Here is a 21,504-nt window from a genome sequence, read left to right as displayed (position 1 = left end):
GCCTCCTGCTCAGGGACAGCTCTTGGCCTTCCAGTAGCGTAGTGGCTAAGAGCAGTGGCTAAGAGCAGGTGCACTTATCTGGAGGAACCGGGTTTGATTCCCAGCTCTGCCACCCAGGCTTATCTGGGGAACTAGATTAATCTGTGCACTCCCACACATGCCAGCTGGGTGACCTTGGGCTAGTCACAGCTTCTTGGAGCTCTCTCAGCCCCACCCACTTCACAGGATGTTTGTTGTGAGGGGGGGAAGGGCAAGGAGATTGTAAGCCCCTTTGAGTCTCCTGCAGGAGAGAAAGCGGGGATATAAATCCAAACTCTTCTTCTTCCTCGACCGGGGTCACCGTCAACCACTTTGCAGCAGCAGCACCAATTCAAGAGGGGGTCAGCTACCTTTCCCTGCTGCACAGCTTCTTAAAGACAAAGGTGCCCAAGAAAAGCAACCCAAAGCGACCCCCAGCAAAGACGGTGCGCACCTCATCACTTGTGCCCCGGAGCCTTCGCTGACAACTGCCCCGTTCTCCAGGGATTTCCTTTCCTTCACTGCTGTGCTGTTTGTATCTGTAGGACAGACAGAATATGCATCAAACGGAGTGTTAGTGAAGGACTAAAGAAAAGCACATTTCAACGCCAACTGCAGAAGCTGCATCGGTTAAAGCAGAAGACTGCCGGTTGAGGCCAGCTGCCAGGAGCATTTTGGGACCCCAAAGCTACAGCAATTACACTGGATGCTGATCCACACCCAAGCCCAGTTCAAGGTATTTTCGAAGGTTTTCACTGCCAGATTCAACTGGTCGTTGTGGGTTTTCCGGGCTGTGTGGCAGTGGTCTGGTAGATCTTGTTCCTAACGTTTCACCTGCATCTGTGGCTGGCATCTTCAGAGGTGTATCATAGAGTCTGTTACACACTGTGTCCAGTGTATAACAGTGGACACAGTGTGTAACAGACTTCTCTCTATGATACACCTCTGAAGATGCCAGCCACAGATGCAGGCAAAATGTTAGGAACAAGATCTACCAGACCACGGCCACACAGCCCGGAAAACCCACAACAACCAGTTCAAGGTGTTGGTTTTCACTTTTAAACCCCTACATGGTTTGGGTCTGGGTTATCTGAAGGGCCATCTTCTCCTGTTAATCCCTGCTCAGGAATTAAGATCACAGGGAACGGCTCTCCTGGCTGTCCCGTTAGTCAAAAAAGCCCATTTAATGGGTACACAAGAGAGGGTCTCTTCAGTGACAGACCCACAATTCTAGAACCAAAAGTAATGTAACCAGTTGAGCAATCTCTCACTGCATTTATGTTTTATTTCTTTGTTTCAGAGTGGCTCTCCCAAGCTTAATCTCAGCCTCAGTCGTCATAGTTTCTTTTTGGAATGAATTGAAGTTTTGAATTCTGGGTTTATGTATTTTATGTATGGCATTTTATGTATCTGATTTCTATTATAAGCTGCCTTGAGCAGCTAATGACTATTTGAAATCAATCAATCAAACAAATAATTCCCGGCTCCTAACTAGGGTTCACATCTAAGGCAAGTTCATTTTGTTTTCGCCTTCTAAATAAAACCCTCAATTTTTTGCTCTGCATCACTTGGACAACTGCAGTCAGGTTTGGCCACTGAAGGATGTTGACAAGCTGGAAGATGGTAGGGGGGTCTGGGGGCCAGGTCCTTTGAGGAAAGGCTGGAGGAGCTCAGGAAGATTAGTCTGGAGGGGAGGGGGCAGACAGGACAGACATCTCCCAGTTTATGAAGGGCTGTCTGTCGTAGAGAGGATGGAGCAGAGCTGTTTTCTGTTGCCCTAGAACAGGGGTCTTCAAACTATGGCCCTCCAGATGTTCAGGAACTACAATTCCCATCAGCCCTGCTACTTGGCCATGCTGGCAGAGGCTGATGGGAATTGTAGTTCCTGAACATCTGGAGGGCCATAGTTTGAAGACCTCTGCCCTAGAAGGTCAGACCAGAACCATGGGTTGGAATTAAATGGAAGGAATTTTGGGCTAAACATTTGGAAGAACTTCCTGACAGAGCGGTTCCTGGGTGGAATAGGAGTATCTTGCTGAACTTCAGCTTTCTGCCTGGTGGACCCTTATTTAATCTAAGATTTTTTCCCCCTGGGTTTTACTTGGGACCAGCTTCATATGCTCTCAACCAACAAGAGCCTTCATCGAGTTAAAGAACGGTTATTTGACCAGGAATATCAACTATTAACTGGCAAAGCATGGAGTCTGTATTCCCCCCCTTCATTCTGATATTATACCCAGGAAAAGTCGGATAGCCGGTTATTTAAACATACTATCTGACTCGAAGTCAGGGGTGGGCAATTATTTTTTCCATGGGGCCGCATAAGAAACAGAAAATATTGTGGAGGGCCGAGCCAAAAGGCAGGGGGGCGAGGCGCTTTTGAAAGCCCCGCAGAAGCCGGCAGTCAAGGCAACGGGCTTCTGCAGGGCTTTCAAAGACGCCTCGCTCCCCAGCACGGCAGAGGGGCCAGTCAGGGTCATCCGGCGGGCCGGATGTGGCCCGCGGGCCGTATAATGCCCAGGTCTGCCCTAAGTGGAGATGGGTGGTTACTAGAGCAAGAACCAACACATTTCCTCACACAGAGATTTATGAAATCTATACATCAGAAGCGCTTATTGTCTAACTCTCGAAATGTCACTTGAGCACATTTTGTTTGTTTGTCCGAAATTCAGGGAATTTAGACCCAACTTTTTTCTTAAGGCCCCAACGTTGGCAGGCCCCTGCTCTCTGAACTCTACATTGAATATTCTCCCCTGAATAATCAGGATCCTATGCTACTGGGAAGGGTGGCCAATTTTCTGCTTAATACTCTGAATTAACCTTCTGGGTTCTCTTTCTGCTTATGTTATCTTTGTAATATTTTATTTTTAGTTCTCTTGCCCTCTTTATAATTCTGTTTGCTGATTTTCCTTTTGATGCCTAATAAAGGTTTCTGACTGACTGAGGGTCCTTGAAAGGTGACGGGGGTGGAGGGGAGGAGCCCTAGATCACGCCCTCTCCTCCTTGGGGGTTTTTGAAGCAGAGGCCAGATGGCAGCAAGGTGGATTCTGTGAACTTAGACACATCCTGGGAGGGAGGACAGGAAGGGATAAGGCAGGGCTGGCTGGCTCGCTCACTCAGTCTTATGGCGCTTTCTTACATGCCCAGAGAAATGCTGATCGCCACTTTGGGGTCAGGGAGGAATATTCCTTCAGGCATGATCAACCAGAGTTCCTGGAAGATTTTTGCCTTCCTCTGGACATAGAGGATGGGTCACCTGGGGCGTGGGTGAGGCAGCTGTGGATTTCCTGCATTATGCAGTGGGCTGGACTAGATCAACCAGGAACTCTGGTTGATCAAGATGACCCTTGAGGTTCCTGCCACATCTCTATGTTTCCCCACCTGCTGGTTGGCCCAAGGAGAAAGAGTGAACGTCTCAAGTATACTTGCTCAAGTCTGGCTGCTCAGCAGCGTGGGAACTGGCCTCCTCTCAGCTGGGAAGCAGACAGTGTGGCGTAGTGGTTAAGAGCAGATGCACTCCAATCTGGAGAAGCAGGTTTGATTCCCCGCTCTGCCGCCTGAGCTGTGGAGGCTTATCTGGTGAACCAGATTAGCTTGTGCACTCCAACACACACCAGATGGGTGACCTTGGGCTAGTCCCAGTTCTTCGGAGCTCTCTCAGTTCCACCCAACTCACAGGGTGTTAGTTGGGGGGGGAGGGGGAGGGAAAGGAGTTTGTAAGCCCCTTTGAGTCTCCTTACAGGAGAGAAAGGGGGACATAAATCCAACTGTTCTTCTTTGCCGTGCTGCAGCAGAGGCCGTGTGGAAGGGATCCCAGGCTGAAATACTGTAAGGCGTTCCTCTGCTCTGCTGTCTATGGCAAGCCAAGCTCAGCCAAAGCATCTGTTTAATTCTTTGGGGAGTCAGGTCTGCCAGGAGGTGCCTACTTCCTTATGGATCCTGACCATTTATGGGGGAGCTGCCACACACACTCCCAGCCCCTCAATCCCGTCCGAGAACAAAGCAGGCTCCACCAGGACAACTCCTGGATTCAGATGGATGAAAGGCAGGCAGCGCTGGCTATCACAGATTTCAGAGCTGGCTTTCATCAAGGAAGGGTTCCATTTCCTTAAAGCCAGCCAAACCGGCATGCCATCTGCTCTCTTAGGAGCAGCAGTGGCGTAGGAGGTTAAGAGCTCATGTATCTAATCTGGAGGAACCGGGTTTGATTCCCAGCTCTGCCGCCTGAGCTGTGGAGGCTTATCTTCGGAATTCAGATTAGCCTGTACACTCCCACACATACCAGCTGGGTGACCTTGGGCTAGTCACAGCTTCTCAGAGCTCTCTCAGCCCCGCCCACCTCACAGGTGTTTGTTGTGAGGGGGGAAGGGAAAGGAGATTGTAAGCCCCTTTGCGTCTCCTGCAGGAGAGAAGGGGGGATATAAACCGAAACTCTTCTTCTTCTTCTTCTTTGGGATCTGAAATTCAACTGCTGAACCGCTGTCACGTTCAGTGACCTCCTCGGGAGAGCCTTGCAGACAGCAGCCCGGACACTTTTGAGGATTATTAAAACCAAAGGCAGGGGTGAAGGGAAGGCCATTCCTTTTGGGGAACAGTCAGCCACTGTCTCCTGCTGCTCAACCAGTCCCCTCCGCCCTGTCTGGCTTGCACCCCAGGGAAACCTAGGCCTCACATCCGCATGGAATCCTGTTGAGAATGCAGGGAGAGTCCAGCCTAGAGGCTAGGAGTCCCCCTAGAACCGCAACATTTAAAAGGAGACTCCTTACAGTTGAGAAAAAGCGAGGTGTGAATCCAAACTCTAACTCTAAATAAAAACAAATGAAGCTGTTGCACAACCGATCTGCCTGGCAGGGCTGTTGTGCAGCTCCCGTCGGGACTCCCACAGAATCGCTCCGTATAGTGCTCCTGCAGGGCATCATTTCCCTGGTATCAGCGTCACCTCATCAGGCCAGTGAGAAATGTCTTGTGCACAAATGACTCTCTGCGCTTATAGGAGCCCACCTCGCAAAGGCAAAACCTTTCCACAGGGAAAAAAGCCCCACGAAGGCCGCTGGATCGGAAGCCGCTCAAGCAGAGGGCGGCCCGTTTTCGTCACAGCAGAGGAATTTTAGATGCAGAATTTGTGCCTTGGCAGCTCTGCCCCCAAAATCCACTGGAAAAATCCTGCAAGGAGATGGCTGAAAGTCACTGCAGTGTCGCCCAGAGGACAAAGAAGAACAAAGAGAGAAACAACACCGGAAACTGAGCTTCAGGATAAGGCAGAAACTGCAACAACAAACTTGCTCCCAGGCCGCCTTCTGCAATCGTGGAGTACACGGGGAGCTTCCTTCTCTACTAGCACACATGACCCAGAACCCCCGCTAACCTTGGGGGTAAGAGGGAGCCGCTAGAACAGTGGGGGCTGTCTCCATCAACCCCTCTTTTCATTCTCACAGGATGAATTTGACTTCTGTGAAGTTTTCACAAGGCCAATTAATAGATTCCATTTCAGCTTAGACCATAGGTGTCAAACTCGTGGCCCTCCAGATGTTATGGACTACAGCTCCCATCATCCCCTGCCAGCATCATGCTGGCAGGGGATGTTGGGAACTGTAGTCCATAACATCTGGAGGGCCACAAATTTGACACCTGTGGCTTAGACGATCCAGCAGCGCACTCCCTCGCCTACCTCTAGGAAAGCTCACCAGACGGGCAGCGCAATTCTTCCAGCTGGGAGAAACTACTGAACACGCGGGAAGCCTTTCAACACAACGTAGCTGAGTAACTGATCGTGGCAGGGATCCAAAGAGCCTTGCAACTATTTTCTCCAGCAGCCTTTGGGCTGGAATTTACACCACATGAGACACCGCTTTTTGGAACCCAAAAGGACTTTCAACGCAGTTTGCAGTAAGACCGGGAAAATAAAAAGGGAATATTTCTCTCTCCAAAGCAGTTAAAATTCCCACTGGGTCTGCCCAGGTCCTTTGGATCTCAGCCAGGAAACTGCCAGCACTAACTGCCAGCAACACGTGGGCAGCAAAGAAGAACAGGCGCTTCTAAAACTAAAAAAGAACTGCGGGTTGTTTGCAATTACGGGGGCTGGCCAAGCCATGCTTGGTTTCTTGCAGTCAAAGCTATTCTACTCCCCAGCCACATGCAGAGGAGGCACCTTTCAAGACCACAAACCTTCCTCCTCTTCTGATTTTGCATCTGTGGGTTTTTTTTGACAGAGAGGAACATTAGAAAAAAGAGAGAGAAGCAGAAAAGTGGAATTTAAGGTTAAGATGTTATCACACAGAACAGACAAACCTTCTCCTCCGCCGGCCGCTTCAGGGGTGAGCAGAAACAGACAGACAAAGAACAAAAAGACAGAGAAAGAGAGTGATTTGTTTACTGGGAACTCGAGCTGATTTTTGCAAGCCTGATAGGAAAAATCTATCGATTCCAGCAGGAATTTTTCTCCACAAATTCCCTTGACAAGAAAGCCAGCGTGATACAATGGTTAACCTATCGATCTAGGATCTGGGAGAGACCGGTTCGAATCCCTGCTCTGCCATGGAAGCTTGGCGGTTGATCCTGGGCCAATCACATTCTTTCAGCCCAACCTACCTCACAGGGTTGCTGTGAGGATGAAACGGAGGGGAGAATGACATACGCCACTTTGGGTTCCCCATCAGGAAGAAAGGCTATCAATGAAGCAAACAGTAAAATAACGAGAGGGGTGTCTTGGTATAAAATAGGGGTGGCCAACCTATGGTGCTCCAGATGTTCATGGACTACAATTCCCATCAGCCCCTGCCAGCATGGCCAATTGGCCGTGCTGGCAGGGGCTGATGGGAATTGTAGTCCACGAACATTTGGAGGACAATAGGCTGGCCACCCCTGGTATAAAACAAGCCGAGACTGCTGCAGAAACCTGGCACGGAAGAGAGATCCTAGTTGTTTCAAGAAACAAAGCCCTGAACTCAATGCTTGGAGCATCAGACAGGGGAAGTCCTGTGCCAGGCAGGGGTGGAGACGCCTTGGTACATGGACAGGCACTGAGTAAGGAATGCCATGGTGGTGGCATTGACAGACAACCTGGCCACTGCTGAAGCCAGAGAGATGGTTAGAGCCCTGGGCTAGGCCTTGGAGGAGGCTGGGAAGCTAGGAAGCCAAGCTATGCCGGCGGAGTTTTGCGAGCCAGATGAGAGAAACTGTTTCCCCAACTCCTAACGCTAGCTGGCCGTTCTTTCCTGGCATCCCTCAGGACTACACCGACGGGTGGGGTGAGACGGATATGGTGATGGAGGGTTACTTTCACTTTTGGCTAGTGTAACGAGGTAGATGCACCTGGGGTCAGGTGGTGCCTTTATCTCTGTGTTCCTGACCTTGAGTCTGTCTTGCATTCCTTTCTGTAGAACTCTGGGCAGTGTGGGATGGAGGTGTGGAATTGGGAGGGGGAAAGGTAAAGATGGGGTTGATATACTTGGGTTATTTGAGACAGTTCCCAGAACTGGCTTCTTTCCTCTGGCCAACTGATGTCTATCAACAAAGTTTTCTAAACCCAGAGTTGTAGAGTCTGAATTGGTCCATAGAACCGGGGCTTGACAGCTTGGAGCTTCCTTCCCAAATATTAATGCTTTTAACCCCTGCCCACCCTCAGAAGCCACGAAGGATCCGGCACCAGTCAACCTACTTCCATCACAGACGTTCTGGTCCGCGCTGGCGTAGGTCCGCAGGAACTCCGCAAAGGCCATGTCCTGCTCCAGCAGCTGCTGGTAGGACCCCATCTCGGAGATCTTGCCCTCCGTCATCACTATAATCATGTCCATGAGGGGCAGGTAGCTCACCCCGTGGGTCACCAAAAGCCGTGTCTAGATGCAGAGAAAGAAAAACCCTCTAAGCGCCTCTGTATGTAACGCTGAAGGAAGGAGAGAGGGGTGTGGAAATGTGCCTCCGCTCCTCAGCAAGTCAAACAACGGAGAACACAGACTTCTAATGCTCAACTTTGGGACATTCCATATGCAATGTGTTGCCTTTTAAACATACGGTGGAAGAAATTAAAAACCGGTCACCGGAATCAGGCAGACTATCTTTCAGTAGATGCAGGGGAAATGATAGCTGCGGGGTTTCATGTTGGTGAGGGAGCAAGTTTGTTTTCGGCTGCTCCACAGACTAGGACCACGAGTAATGGGTTCAAGGTGAAGGAAAAGAGATTCCACCTAGGAAGAACTTCCTGAGGGTCAGGGCTGTTTGACAATGAAATGCACTCCCTCGGAGTGTGGTGGAGTCTCCTTCTCTGGAGGTTTTTAAACAGAGGCTGGATGAACATATGTTGTGAGTGCTTTGATTGTGTGTTCCTGCATGGCAGGGGGTTCGACTTGATGGCAGTCAACCTCTGAATACTCGTGCCAGACGGCAACACCAGGGGAAGGAAGGCCTTGGTCTTTAGGCCCAGTTGATGGACCTCAGGGATAGCTGATTAGTAAGACAAGATGCTAGATTGGGGTGGCCAACCTATGGTGTTCCAGTTGTTCATGGACTACAATTCCCATTAACCCCTGCCAGCATGGCCAGTTGGGGCTGAAAGGAATTGTAGTCCATGAACACCTGGAGCACCATAGGTTGGCCACTCCTGTGCTAGTTGGACCTGTGGTCTGAGCCAGCTGGGCTCTCCTGAGGGTCTCATGTTCTTAAGCAGAAGAAAAATGATTTCCATACGATCCACCTGACCTCTTTCTCAACACAAGAGTTCATCCTGGAGAGCTACAGAAAGGCCCAGGGAGGGGAAAAGGAGAGAAGATCCCTGGTCCTTTGGAAAGGACGTCACTAAGAGACCCACGCCACCAACCGCAATCCGCACCCACCTTGTTTTTCAGCATTCCTTTGGGTCCAATGACTTGCTCAAAAATGTGCTTCCCGACATGAGCGTCGACTGCTGACAAGGGATCGTCCAGCAGGTAGATGTCGGCATCGCAGTAGACGGCTCTGGCCAGGCTCACCCTCTGCTTCTGGCCCCCGGACAGATTCACGCCCTGAGGAAGAGGAAGCAACTGATGGTGCAAGATGGCACTCCTGACAGCAGAGATCCGGACTCTGCCGGCCAGAGGAAGGCTAGGAAAAGGAGCCAGTTTAGGAGGGAGGGAAAGAAAAGGAATAAAGATGCCCGCCCCCCCTCCAAAAAAGGAATCAGTGTCTCCATGTGCCAAGCAGCACGGCTTGTGTACAGTGCCACACGTGAAGGCCAAGATCCAGGGCGCAGAGTCATGAAACCATACAGGCACTGCTGAGGCCGGAGGTGAGGAAGTCCACTGAAGTCAGGCTTGCTTTTCTGAGTGCAAGATCGCACGTGTGTGCGGAGCCTGGGTGGCGGATCTAGACACCCCCCCTCCACCCAAGGAGTGGGAAGTTACGCAGTCACAAAGGGGTGTTTAAATACCTTTTCCCCAATTTCCGTCTTGTCCCCGGAAGGGAGGATCTCCAAATCAGGGAGTAAGGCACAGCCCTCCACCACTCGCTTATAGTGGCGCTCCTTCCCTTCCCTTCCGAAGATGATGTTCTCCTTCAGAGTTGCATTCTGGATCCAGGCCTGCTGAGGGACGTAGGCAACAGAGCCCTGGGGAAGGGGTCAGAGAGCTCCCTGAGAACACGGCAGCGGCAGCATCGGAAGAACGTGTCACCTGCCCCAACAGGACGAATCCCTTCTCTGCCTCCCAGCGCAATTCCTCCTCGCACAATCTGCTTGCCCACACCTCTTATGCCAAAACAACCCAGTTCGGGGCCACAATGAGAGGTGTCAGCATAGCCAGCATAGTGTCAGGGGGACTAGGTGATTGAGATGCATTCTGAACTCAATGTAAATTGCTACAAGATATATGTAACCGGCCTGCTATATGTTATCACTGCTGTTCTGGGACATTCTTTCCTTGATCTTTGCTTTATGGCTTCACACACTGAGTAGATAACTAGGCTTTCCCCTGACACTCTGGTCTCATGAGAACCGGGATTGTTTCCATTATCTTGTGGGGTCAGGATGCTAGGTGGCCCTCTGTTGCCAACCTTGGGATGCCTCGGCTCCAAACTAACTATCTCTCACATTTCTTGGGAAATCTGAATAAAGGGGATAGCAAAAGCCAGGCTCGCCAGAACTGGCTTTGACAGATTGGGTGTTTTGACGCCCATCAATAAACGCTGCTGATCAACAATACAAAGTCCATTTATTGCTTCAAGGTTTGATACCTAACAATTAGTGTAGTGGTTGAAGTGTTGGACTAGCATCTGGGAAACCCAGGTGAGAATTTCCCAATCTGCCAGGGAAACTCGCTCGGTGACCTTGGGCCAATTACACACTCGGCCTCACTGACCTCACAAGGTTATTGTCAGGATAAAGTGGAGGAGAGAGAAAAGAAGAAGAGTTTGGAGTTATACCCCACCTTTCTCTCCTGTAAGGAGACTCAAAGGGGCTTACAAACCCCTTTCCCTCTCCCCACCACAGACACCTTGTGAGGTAGGTGGGGTTGAGAGAGTCCTGAGAGAACCGTGACTGGCCCAAGGTCACCCAGCAGGAATGTAGGAGACGGGAATCAAACCGGGTTCTCCAGATAAGACTCCATTGCTCGTGTGGAGGAGTGGGGAATCAAACCTGAAGAACAATATAAGGTTCATTCCGCACATGCAGAATAATGCACTTTCAAACTGCTTTCAGTGCTCTTTGAAGCTTTGCGGAATAGCAAAATCCACTTGCAAACAGTTGTGAAAGTGGTTTGAAAACGCATTATTTTGCGTGTGCGGAAGGGGCCTAAGCCACTTTAGGGCAAAAGGTGGGGTATAAACAAAGTAAAATAAAATCACGTGCCAGAACTGAGCATGGAAAAGACTGGCAACGTTATCCAAACAACTCAAGCTAGTGAGCTGAACTTCATACTAAAGGGGAACCTGCAGCCGTTCTGGGGCCAGGAGACGACTCAGAGACCAATGGCAACCCCACATGCCACAGATCTCGGGGGGGTTGGGGGGGCTGCATTTGTGGACTCCAGTTTATTTTCTGCCCTGGGCATGCCACGGAGGCTGACTTCAGGCTGGCCCACTTCTCTTTTCACATCCTGTGCCTCTGAGCACACGGAAGTCGTTTCCTCAGCCGTACCTTGACAGAGACCAGGCCGTCTCTCTTCTCCATTTCCCCCAGCAGCGCAGACAACAGCGAGGATTTGCCGCAGCCGACTTGACCCACGACAGCCACCAGGCGGCATTCTGGGATGGCAAAACTAATGCTGGAACAAAAGACGGTACATTTCAGCTGGGGCGGGCGGGCAGAAGGATGACAAGAGGCCAACGAGAATCCAGTTAAAGACGGAGGAAAAGCCACCTCCCAAACCACCAGCCCATGTCTGTCCTGTTCCCACAAACATTTGTTCAAAGCACGTCCAAGTGAAATCCACAGGAGGGTATCCATAGGATCTCTTCACCCAAAATAAATCACCATCACAGATACTACTTCTTCTTTATGCCTAATAAAGGTTTTGGAAAAAAGATACTACTTCTGTGAGAGGAATTCCATACCTCCCATGAGGCATGATCCACTGGAAACTGATTCATGTTTGAATTTGCATCATAACACACCACACTTTTTTTCTTTTCTTCAGCCAAAGACAAACTAGCCCCCAAACTCACTAATCACTCAAGATGTGAAGGCCGGGGGTGGGGAGGTGGGTGGGTGTGGGGGTGGTGTGTGTGTGTGTGTTTGTTTGTTTGTGTGTGTGTGTGTGTGTTTAGGACCCTCATTTTTTCCCCAATGGAAAAACTGGAAACTGGGGGGGAGAGATTCCTATGAAATATGAAAGTAAATCGATTGAAAACCCCATCTGCAATACAGTGCACCTTTGCATAGCAAGTTCCACCCAAACACTTACTGATTGGTTCCCCACCCTGGGACATGGACAATATGTACCCCTAACCCTAAACATTCCCTTCTCAGTGTGTAACAGACTTCCCTCTGTGATACACCTCTAAGGATGCCAGCCACAGATGCAGGCAAAACGTTAGGAACAAGATCCACAGCCACACAGCCCAGAAAGCCCACCACAACCAGTTGAGTCCAGCTGTGAAAGCCTTCGACAATACATAGGCTAAAAGCGCTTGCAGCTTTCTCGTGCTTTAGTATTAGATGTATTTGCAATCTTGCCAGTAGATAACTAAGACATTTGTACTTTTAAATTCCATTAAAATTCTAATTAATAACAATTTACATGGCAAAATTGAGTTTTAAATGATGCATTTTATGTTGTCAGTGGAGTAGAATGAGTTTGGGTTTGACAGGAAAGTAAGTATTCTGTATGTTTCAATTTTTCCCCATAGTTAAAAATTTTTATCTAGGGAAAAAGGGTAAAACTCTCTGTGCCTTCAGATTTTCTGGGCATATTGCATTTTTCCCCATCACAACCCACAGGGCAGCTAGCAAATAACTGTATGACATTAAAAGATAAATGAGTGTACAACTCTCAAAGGAGTGACAGATATTCTCATGGGGGCAGGCAATAGGGAAAAAAATACTATGGACCACAATCTAGAGAGTACAGAGAAAAACAAATCCAGCCCTTACTTATTCAAACATGGAGGATCGCTTCTGGACCAACCGAAGGTGGCATTTTTCACAACAATGCTGTTGCCGTCAGCTAGCAAGCCATGAAAGGGAATTAAACACAACAATCGCGTCAGTGTTCCTGTTTTCGAGAGAGCAGCCGTCTCGGTCTGCAGTAGAAGCCCAGCAGAACCTTAGAGACCAACAAGATTTTGCGGGGGAATGTGAGCTTTCCTGAGTCAAGGCTCTTGTATCTGATGAAGAGAGCTTTGACTGCAGAAAGCTGATACCCCCGACATTTTGTGGGTCTCTAAGGGCTCCTGGGTGGATTCTAGCACTTTGGTCTTCAGTCCAAATGGATACACATTTCTCCAATACATTAATGCAGAACTTTGATTCTTTTTAAAGAGTCTGACTGAGGAGGCAGCTTCTGACCCCCCATTAATGAATTTGACTGAGAATGGATGCAGCTCCTCATCCCTCACCAAAACACGGGTTTCAAGCCTCGGTTTTTTCCTTATAAGACTGGGGGGGGGGGATTACACATAGGAAAAGAGGTGGGTGCTGGAGGGGCTGGTTCCTCCATCCTTCTGTTCCACTCTTGCCTTGTGAGGAAACGCAACAGGATATCTCAGGTTTGGGACCAAGCGAAGCCGTAACCTTGGCAGGCTTAAGGAAACACGTGCAGAGACACACAGTTGCCCTCTCTGACTGTACGCAGTATAGTCCAGGAAAGCCCTGAAGCCAGCAGAGCTGGGCAAGTGAGCAGGGGTGTCAAACTCCTAAACTCATAAATGTGACTTGGCAGGGTCAGGACTGGGGGAAGGGGGGGCAGACTCAGTACCACAGAACAGCACTGGGTGTGACTGGGCTGGTGAGGCTGGGGTGGGGTGGGGTGGCTGTGTTGAGAGGGCTTATCAGGCCCAGGAGCCAGCTGCGGGGGGAGGGGTTGCCTCAGCTGGCTCACAGACCTGATAAGGACCTCTAAAGGCCACATGTTTGACACCCCTGTTCTAGAGATCTATGTAGTTACTTGCACAGAAGATGCAAGGACTGTGGGGAAAGAGCGAGGCACAGCCACCTCAGTCCCATCTGCATCTCTGTGCAAACTAGATCCTGTCATCATGGACAAGTGGCTAAACTCTCTCTGTCTCTCTCTCACACTGGAAGATGCTGAGAAGACATCCCTCCCCAGGGGAAGTCGCCTGTCTCCATCTATCAGAATCCTCCACTAGATGGTCAAGACGTTTGTCTGGCTTGGCACTCCCCTAACTACGGTTACTGGCCCTTCTCCTTAGTTCTGGCAGCGCCTGTGTTTTTATTTAATTATTTGATCATTAAATGCTTTTAATGGTTCCAACACTGCAATATTTTTATGGGTGGGGACCCTGATCAGGTGGAAAAAGTGGCAGAAAACAGCTTTAAATACATAAATTAAATAAGAAGATAAGCATACAGTCTTTGATGGAGCCTCTAATGATGCTGTCTGGGTCTAACTCTTCGTGGGACAGGAACACCCGGAGACGCTTGAGAGAGACACTGGCCTGCATGGGAAAACAACCAGATTGTGACATACCATTCACATTTTTAAGAAGAAGAGGAGGAGTTTGGATTTATACCCCTCTTTCTCTTCTGTAAAACTCAAAGGGGCTTACAAACTCCTTTCCCTTCCTCCCCCCACAACAAACACCCTGTGAGGTGGGTGGGGCTGAGAGAGCTCCGAAGAACTGTGACTAGCCCAAGGTCACCCAGCTGGCCTGTGTGGGAGTGCACAAGCTAATCTGGTTCCCCAGATAAGCCTCCACAGCTCAAGTGGCAGAGCAGGGAATCAAACCCAGTTCTCCAGATTAGAGTGCCCCTGCTCCTAAAAATGATATCCAATGGTGTTCCCTCATAAAATCCTTGGTAGCCCAAGCAGGAATGTAGGAGTGGGGAAATTAATCTGGTTCACCAGGAAAGATAGTTCAGTGGCTTACCTTCCCTCTGAGGATGCTAGGGTAATAACTCGCGTTCTCCTCCAGGATACAGGATCTGCAGTTCCCATCATCCCCTGCCATCATCATTCTGGCAGGGGATGATGGGAACTGTAGTCCATAACATCTGGAGGGCCGCAAGTTTGACATCTGTGCTCTGGTGCCTCCCCCTTCAGATACAAAGCGAAGAACTTCCTGACCCCCAAAGTGGGGATGATGACCAATCGACATTCCCCTGGGCATGTAAAAAAGAACCAGTAGCCTCCTCGTCTCATCCCTTCCTGCCCTCCCTCTCATGAACTGCTTAAGGTGACAGAATCAACCTTGGTATCAGGTGGCCACTGTGACCAAAATCCTGACACTTGCGAAGGCTCAGGAGTGCCGCCAGCCAGAGTGTCTGGTACCCCAGATGACATTACAGCAAAGGTGTTCAGGGCCATTCCACACTGGACTATACTGGCAGACTTAATCCCTTTTCAACAAAGGACTATCTGGTTTAAACCGGACCAGGTACTATTCAGAGCCGTTACCAGGGACTTGATGGAGGTGGGACATGGCTCTAGGTTAGTAAATGTAGCCTCTGACAACAGAGATGGGGATTTGCGTGGGATTGGAGGAATCTGCTTGTCATTCTTAGGAAGGGCGCTGGCACCACTAGGGATGTTTTTGAAGATCTGATTTTTAGAATGCAGGAAGATCATCGATGCAATCCTATACTGGCTAAAAATGGAGTGGATCTATCCTGTTTCTCAGACTCTCAGATCTACAGGTAACGAGTGTTCTTTCTTAGAATCATAGAGAATCAAGTCCAATCCCCTGCCATGCAGGAAGACACAATCAAAGCACTCCTGACAGATGGCCAGGCAGTCTCTGTTGAAAAACCTCCAAAGAAGGAAACTCTACCACTCCCCGAGGCAGTGAATTCCACTGTCAAACAACCCTGATGGTCAGGAAGTTCTTCCTAATGTTACGTGGAATCTCTTTTCCTGCACCTTGAATCCTGCAGCAGAACACACGCTTGCTCCCACTCCAACATAACATCCCTTCAAATATTCAGACATGGCTATCATGAAACCACCTCTTAACCTTCTCTTCTCTAGACTAAACATACCCGAGCTCCCTAAGCCACTCCTTGCCAGGCACTGAATCGAGACCTCTGACCATTTTGGTCACCATCCTCTGGACCCATTCCAGCTTGTCAATAGTCTTCTTGAATTTCGATGCCCAGAAATGGACACAGGATTCCAAGTGAGGTCTGACCAGTGCAGTATAGAGTGGTACTATTATGTCCCTCGATTTAGACACCATGCTCCTATTGATGCAGCCTAGAATTGTATTGGCTTTCTTGGTTGCCACATCACACTGCTGACATATTCAGTTGGTAATCTACTAAGACTCCCAGATCCCTTCCGCATGTAGTGTTGTCAATCCTATATTTGTGCATTTCATTTTTTCTGCCTAAGTGTAGAATCTTACATTTATCTCTGTTGAAATTCATTTTGGTTGCTGTGTATAACAGACTTCTGCCTGTGAAACACCTCTGAAGATGCCAGTCACAGATGCAGGCAAAACGTTAGGAACAAGACCTGCCAGCCCACAGCCACGCAGCCCACAAGACCCACAACAACCAGTTGAATTTGGCCATGAAAGCCTGTGAAATTCATTTTGTTTGTTTTAGCCCAGCTTTCTAATCTGTCCAGGTCATTTTGAATCCGGCCCCTGTCCTCCGGGGTATTAGCTACCCCTTGTAATCTGGTGTCATCTGCAAATTTAATTAGCATACTTTCTATTCCATTATCCATGTAGTTGATAAAAATATTGAACAGCACTGGGTCCAGGACAGAATCCTGAGGGACCTCGCTAGTCACTTCTCTCCAGGACGAAGAGGAGCCATTGGTGAGCACCCTTTGGGTTTGGTCAGACAACCAATTGCAAATTCTAATCTTTGCACAATGATTGCCCTATAAATATTTGGTCAGGATTTTAATGGTTAACTTATTTGTTGTTTAAGGTATTCAAATACAAATACAAATACAATACCTTTAATGGCATATAAAAAGTGGTAAAATACAAATTAGGTTAAAACCAATTGACTAAAATTTCCACAAAGGTTTCACCCTTAATCCAAGTGCCTTTGTTAAAAACCTGGCAACTGATTCAGTAGTGTGGGGATGATGGTCACTAAGCAAGTATGAAACTATTCTCCTTTGTCTGATCCTCACTGGTAAATTCTTCTAAGATGGCCTCCTCGAGAAAAAAGTAAACCGATAGGACTGCCAAATCTTTACAAATGAAGGAGCGTTCTGTCTGGGGTTATTGTTTCCAGGTAGGCCTCATTGGCGCAGAGGAATAAGTCCTGTTCCTCCTGTGGATGCCATGATATCTGCCTCCCTTTGTTTCCAAGTAGTCGGTATAATATTAAGCCGAGCAAGTATAAAATATCTACGGAGATGTGGATTGGGATTAAATTACTCCAGATATTTAGCCATAAAACCCGCAAATGGTGGTGAAATGCTACATAAAATGTGGGAGAACAAGTTCTGCAGGCTCCAGCTGTGAGAAGCTGCCCTTCAATGTCAAGAGTACGTTGTTTCAAAACTCCGAAAGCCTGTCTTTCGTCCATCAGTAGGAGTTGGTCAAAAGATACACCTATGTTGTTTATTTGATTGTTTAAGGTATTCATTGTAATTGTATATTTTAAATGCTCTTAGCTGCCCTGAGCTGGACTCTGGTCAGGAAAGAATGGGATGAAAGTTGAATGAATGAATGAATGAATGAATGAATGAATGAATGAATGAATGAATGAATGAATGAATGAATGAATGAATGAATGAAAATAGCCTTAGAAAGGAGGCTGGTTCAGGCCTAGGGAAATTCTAGTCGCCACTCTGGCGTTGGGAAGCAATTTCTCTCCAGGCCAGGTTAGCCAGAGACCATGGAAGTTTTTTTGGTCATCTTTTGGGCATGGAACAGGGATGGCTAGGGGTGTAGTGGGAGACAGTTGTGAATTTCCTACATGATGCAGGGGGTTCGACTAGATGACCCTGGAGGTCCCTTCCAACTCTATGATTCTGCCTGCAATGTTCTGCCTTGTGTGATTAGAACCCATGGATGAAACTGCAGTGCCTCGTGGCCAGTGAGGCATGCATGCCCCAGCAATGCGATTTTCTCCTGTTCTCTTTTAAGCTGTTAATTAACAGCAGTTCACCACTCTCAAGGAATGTGCCCAAGACACACAAAGAGGAGAAACATACTTCAAACTGTATCAGGCTGGGGAGCACTAAGGGAACTCACAATGAAAAGAACAAACTACCTGACCAACATCAGCATAACTGGAACAAACAAGGAAGGAAAAAAAATGTAAAAGTGATATCTATCAGTCAGAAATCCAACAGGTAAATGTAATATAATTTCAATGTTCAACCTTACTCAGGAAGTAACCTGCACACTCTCATAAAACTAAAAGAAAAAATGCAAGAAAAATGAAAAACAATTACTAATGAGCTATAGTCAGAAATTCAACAGTGTGCAGATTACCGCCTGAGTAAGACTGGACATTGAAATTATATTACATTTACCTGTTGGATTTCTGACTGTAATTCACAATGCTAAAAGCATTTTTCTTTGTATTTATTTATTTGTCATGTTAAATGTTTTTTTGGTACGTATTCACTTTCATTAAGTTGTATCGGCTCACACTGCTGTACTTCACGTTGGTGGGAATTGCTGTCATACGTGTTATAATACTGAATACATGTTTGTTTTTTCTTCATGTTTTCTTCCTTTTTTGTGCCAGTTATGCAGATGTTGGTCAGATAAGTTTGTTCTTTTCATTGTGAGTTTGTTGTTCTGATCTTCTTTTTGGATTTGAGCACTAAGGGGACAAATTCCCAGAATTCCCTGCACCAGAATGCTTACCTGCACGATGCTGCTGATGACCATTGGAAGGATATTCAGGGGGAACCGGAGGATGTTAAACAGGGCCAGAGACACAAACGCTTTCTGGGCGTCCAAGACATTCTTCTCAGAGACCGTCACATACACAGCAAATGTTGATAGAGCAACCTAGAAGTAAAGGTCAGAGATGCGATCAGGGCTGAGTTCCTCCGCTCATCTTGAAACAAGCTGATGACAACTTTATCTTTTATTGTCAGCTATCCTGAGAGCAGAAAATAAGGCCCCCTCCGTGACGCGCAGGGATAGCTAGTAAGTCTTTCAAAAGGGTTCCTTTCTAAGAGCTGGCATTCAAAGGAGGCAACCACCCACCTACAGGCCAGCAAACCTCCACGAACTCTGGCCCTGAGGGGAATGGGGAGTTCTGCTGGCTGGGGAGGTGGGGATCCAGCAGGCTCCTGTTCAGTTCCCGAGAGGGGGTTACTAATTATTTGTGTGTGCCGAGAGGGGGTTACTAATTGGGTCTGCTTTTCCATTAGAAATTCCATTAGGTCCAAAAATCATAAAGTCCTGTTGTTTCATATGTGGCTGGTTAGCGAAGGTAGAAAACGGGATAATTCGTGGTTGGGCTGCTCTTTTAAAAACATGTTTTAGAAATATGGTGCAAAGTTCCTTGTTTTGGCGGTTATCCTTCTTTTGATTTCTAGAAACAAAATTAAGTATTTGAAAGTATTAAGTATTTGACAGGCAGTCAATTAGAGGAGAAGTAGTTGTTTCTGTTGGCAGTAGATGATAGCACTTGCTATAATGAGTTTAAATTATGGACAGAAAGATACCAACTGGAAATTAGGAACTTTTTTTTCAAAGTAAGAGTTTTTTACAGTAACAGAGAAATTATTAATGCCCCGCCCCCAGAATTCCTGGCCACGCCCCCGTCGTGCCCAGCCCAGCCCCATTGGCGCTACGCCACTGTTTGAATCCCACCACCATGGGAACCTGTCACTAAAATTTTTGGATCCCACCACTGGTTTATGTTCTCTCCTTCCCAACCTTTTTAGGCCTGCAGGAACCTCTGGAATTCTATCACGGTGGCCCGGGAGGGGGGGAGGGCACAGCCACAAAATGGTTCCACAGCAGACTTTCAGTCACACAGTGAAGTGTGGCAGCTGCCAAAGCAACATTTTTAAAATTCTGCAATGCCAATCAAATCTCCAATAGCGAATCAGAAGCCTTGCTGGGCAAAAGCCCTACCTGGCCCCACCTACTTTCTAAGGACACTCGGCAGGCACCAGAAAAGGTGACTTTGGCATGTTATCTTCAGGCACCATGTTGGGGACCCTTGCTCTAGAAAGATGGCCCCACGCAGAGGTGGGATCCAGTAGTGGTTCCTCCGCGCAGTTCCCTGGTAGGGAGTGGGATTTCCGCTACTTCAATTATCTGTGTGTGCCGGGAGAGGGGGGTTGCTAATTTGGAGGTCCGCTCTTCCATCTCCACGCCCTCGCCTCCCCGAGAGGCATCCCAGTGCTAGCACTGAACGTGAAGGTTCCATATAGCAATCATGAGCTAATAATGTAACTCCCTTGAACTGGGTTAATCCCTTCCAGGTACTGCAATTCATTGATTCTCAGCCTTTCGTACCTTTTATCTCACCAGTCTCTATCAAAGAACCTGTGTGTTTCACCATTGCTGTGTTCAGATTTGTCAGCTGGGGCATTTTCAATAATGTGATGATGATTTAGAAATGACCTGGTGCAAAAAAACTTTGGGGGATCGTGGTGGGGTGGCTGCCCATGGGGGGGGGGGGGGCATCCAACTCAGGTTTTGCCCAGGGCTCTGGTTTGCCTAGGTACGCCTCTGCCCCCTTTGCTGAGGGGGGGGGCTGCGCGAGGGAACCTGTTACTAAAATTTTTGGATCCCACCACTGGCCCTACGTCATAGATGCTGGAGATGGATACACAGGAAAAGAGTTGGGGGCGGGGGGGGGGAGGGTGCAATCCAGCCCCCACAGCAAGGTCCTCTCAGCCTGCTTCCCTGCGGAAGCAGCCATCGCCTTCAGCAACAAAGCACTCCAGACAAAAGGTTTGGTTTCAAAAGCCTTTGATTATTTACTTGTTCTTAAGAGCAGCAACAGGCGATCCCGCCAGCTTCCGGTGCTCATGGCTGCCCCAATTCACTCACTCTCCTTGGGACCGTACAAATATTTAATCTTCCACACCATGGTGCAAAAGAACTCTCACAGTGGCAAAACTCTGCTTTGGAGGGGAGCTGCACAACCGGTTTGTAAGGGCAAAGCCAGTAACCAGAGAGGCCAACGTCACCCACAGTCAGAACTGTGCGCCTGCCCCAGTAACTGGGGGCCAGAAGCAGAACTGAAGCGACTTTGACATCCAACATTGTTCTAGATCAGGGGTGGCCAACCTATGGTGCTCCAGATGTTCATGGACTACAATTCCCATCAGCCCCTGCAAGCATGGCCAATTGGGGCTGATGGGAATTGTAGTCCATGAACATCTGCAGCACCATGGAGTTGGCCAAATTCCTACTACTCAGGGATTTCAACCCAATGCGTTCTGACCTTGGAAGAAACTTCCTTCGAATCTGGTACTCGGATCACCCCAGCTAAGGAAATCAGAATACTGAATGTCTCCTGAGAGACAGGCCAGTGTAGTGGTTAGATTGTCAGACTAGGATCTGAGAGTGTCAGGATGCTATAGGGATGCTGGGGCTGCTAAGCACTTTGGGCTAAGGGGGGATGGGAAAGAAAACCATATTCTGTATTTCTCTTCTTGCAGCTCTTACCAACAGGTGCTGGCCAAGGTCAGCTCCAACGGACTTTTGCTCTTACCAAACTGACTGCATATTTCCCTGTCTGATTCACATGGGAGGGGGGCGTTACCTCTCTTCTTAATACTGATGTTTGCGCGCGGAAAAGCAATTCTGGCTTTTCCAAGCTGCTCTCTGGATGTTTGAATAAACCTCTGTTCTCTACAAGGTGTTGTTTCTTTCTCTGGAGATCTGACAGGGAGGCACGGGCTCAAATTCCCACTCTGCCGTGGAAGCTCACTGGGTGATCTTGGGCCA

The 21,504-nt window shown here is 48.4% G+C and overlaps 1 protein-coding gene across 5 annotated transcripts in view; it reads right to left on the bottom strand.

Moving 5' to 3' along the window:
* Window positions 1-21,504, bottom strand: part of LOC125430864 (multidrug resistance-associated protein 1-like) — a 79,322-nt gene that overhangs the window by 17,652 nt on the left and 40,166 nt on the right. For 2 of the 5 annotated variants that reach the window (XM_048493161.1, XM_048493162.1), the window contains exons 13-21: window positions 18,448-18,594; window positions 14,013-14,100; window positions 12,578-12,650; window positions 11,123-11,249; window positions 9,419-9,595; window positions 8,847-9,014; window positions 7,676-7,853; window positions 6,307-6,324; window positions 473-557 (exon numbers count right to left, since the gene is read on the bottom strand). In XM_048493161.1, coding sequence (XP_048349118.1) covers window positions 473-557; window positions 6,307-6,324; window positions 7,676-7,853; window positions 8,847-9,014; window positions 9,419-9,595; window positions 11,123-11,249; window positions 12,578-12,650; window positions 14,013-14,100; window positions 18,448-18,594 — 1,061 coding nt within the window. Of the gene's footprint in view, window positions 1-472; window positions 558-6,183; window positions 6,208-6,306; window positions 6,325-7,675; window positions 7,854-8,846; window positions 9,015-9,418; window positions 9,596-11,122; window positions 11,250-12,577; window positions 12,651-14,012; window positions 14,101-18,447; window positions 18,595-21,504 lie in introns of all 5 variants that reach the window. The other 3 variants (XM_048493163.1, XM_048493164.1, XM_048493160.1) reach the window with 2 other exon arrangements.

Source organism: Sphaerodactylus townsendi, linkage group LG04 (assembly GCF_021028975.2).
Source record: "Sphaerodactylus townsendi isolate TG3544 linkage group LG04, MPM_Stown_v2.3, whole genome shotgun sequence".
Lineage (NCBI taxonomy): Eukaryota > Metazoa > Chordata > Lepidosauria > Squamata > Sphaerodactylidae > Sphaerodactylus > Sphaerodactylus townsendi.
The sequence above is the reverse complement of the archived record's forward strand: the minus strand, read 5'-3'. Positions and strand labels throughout refer to the sequence as shown.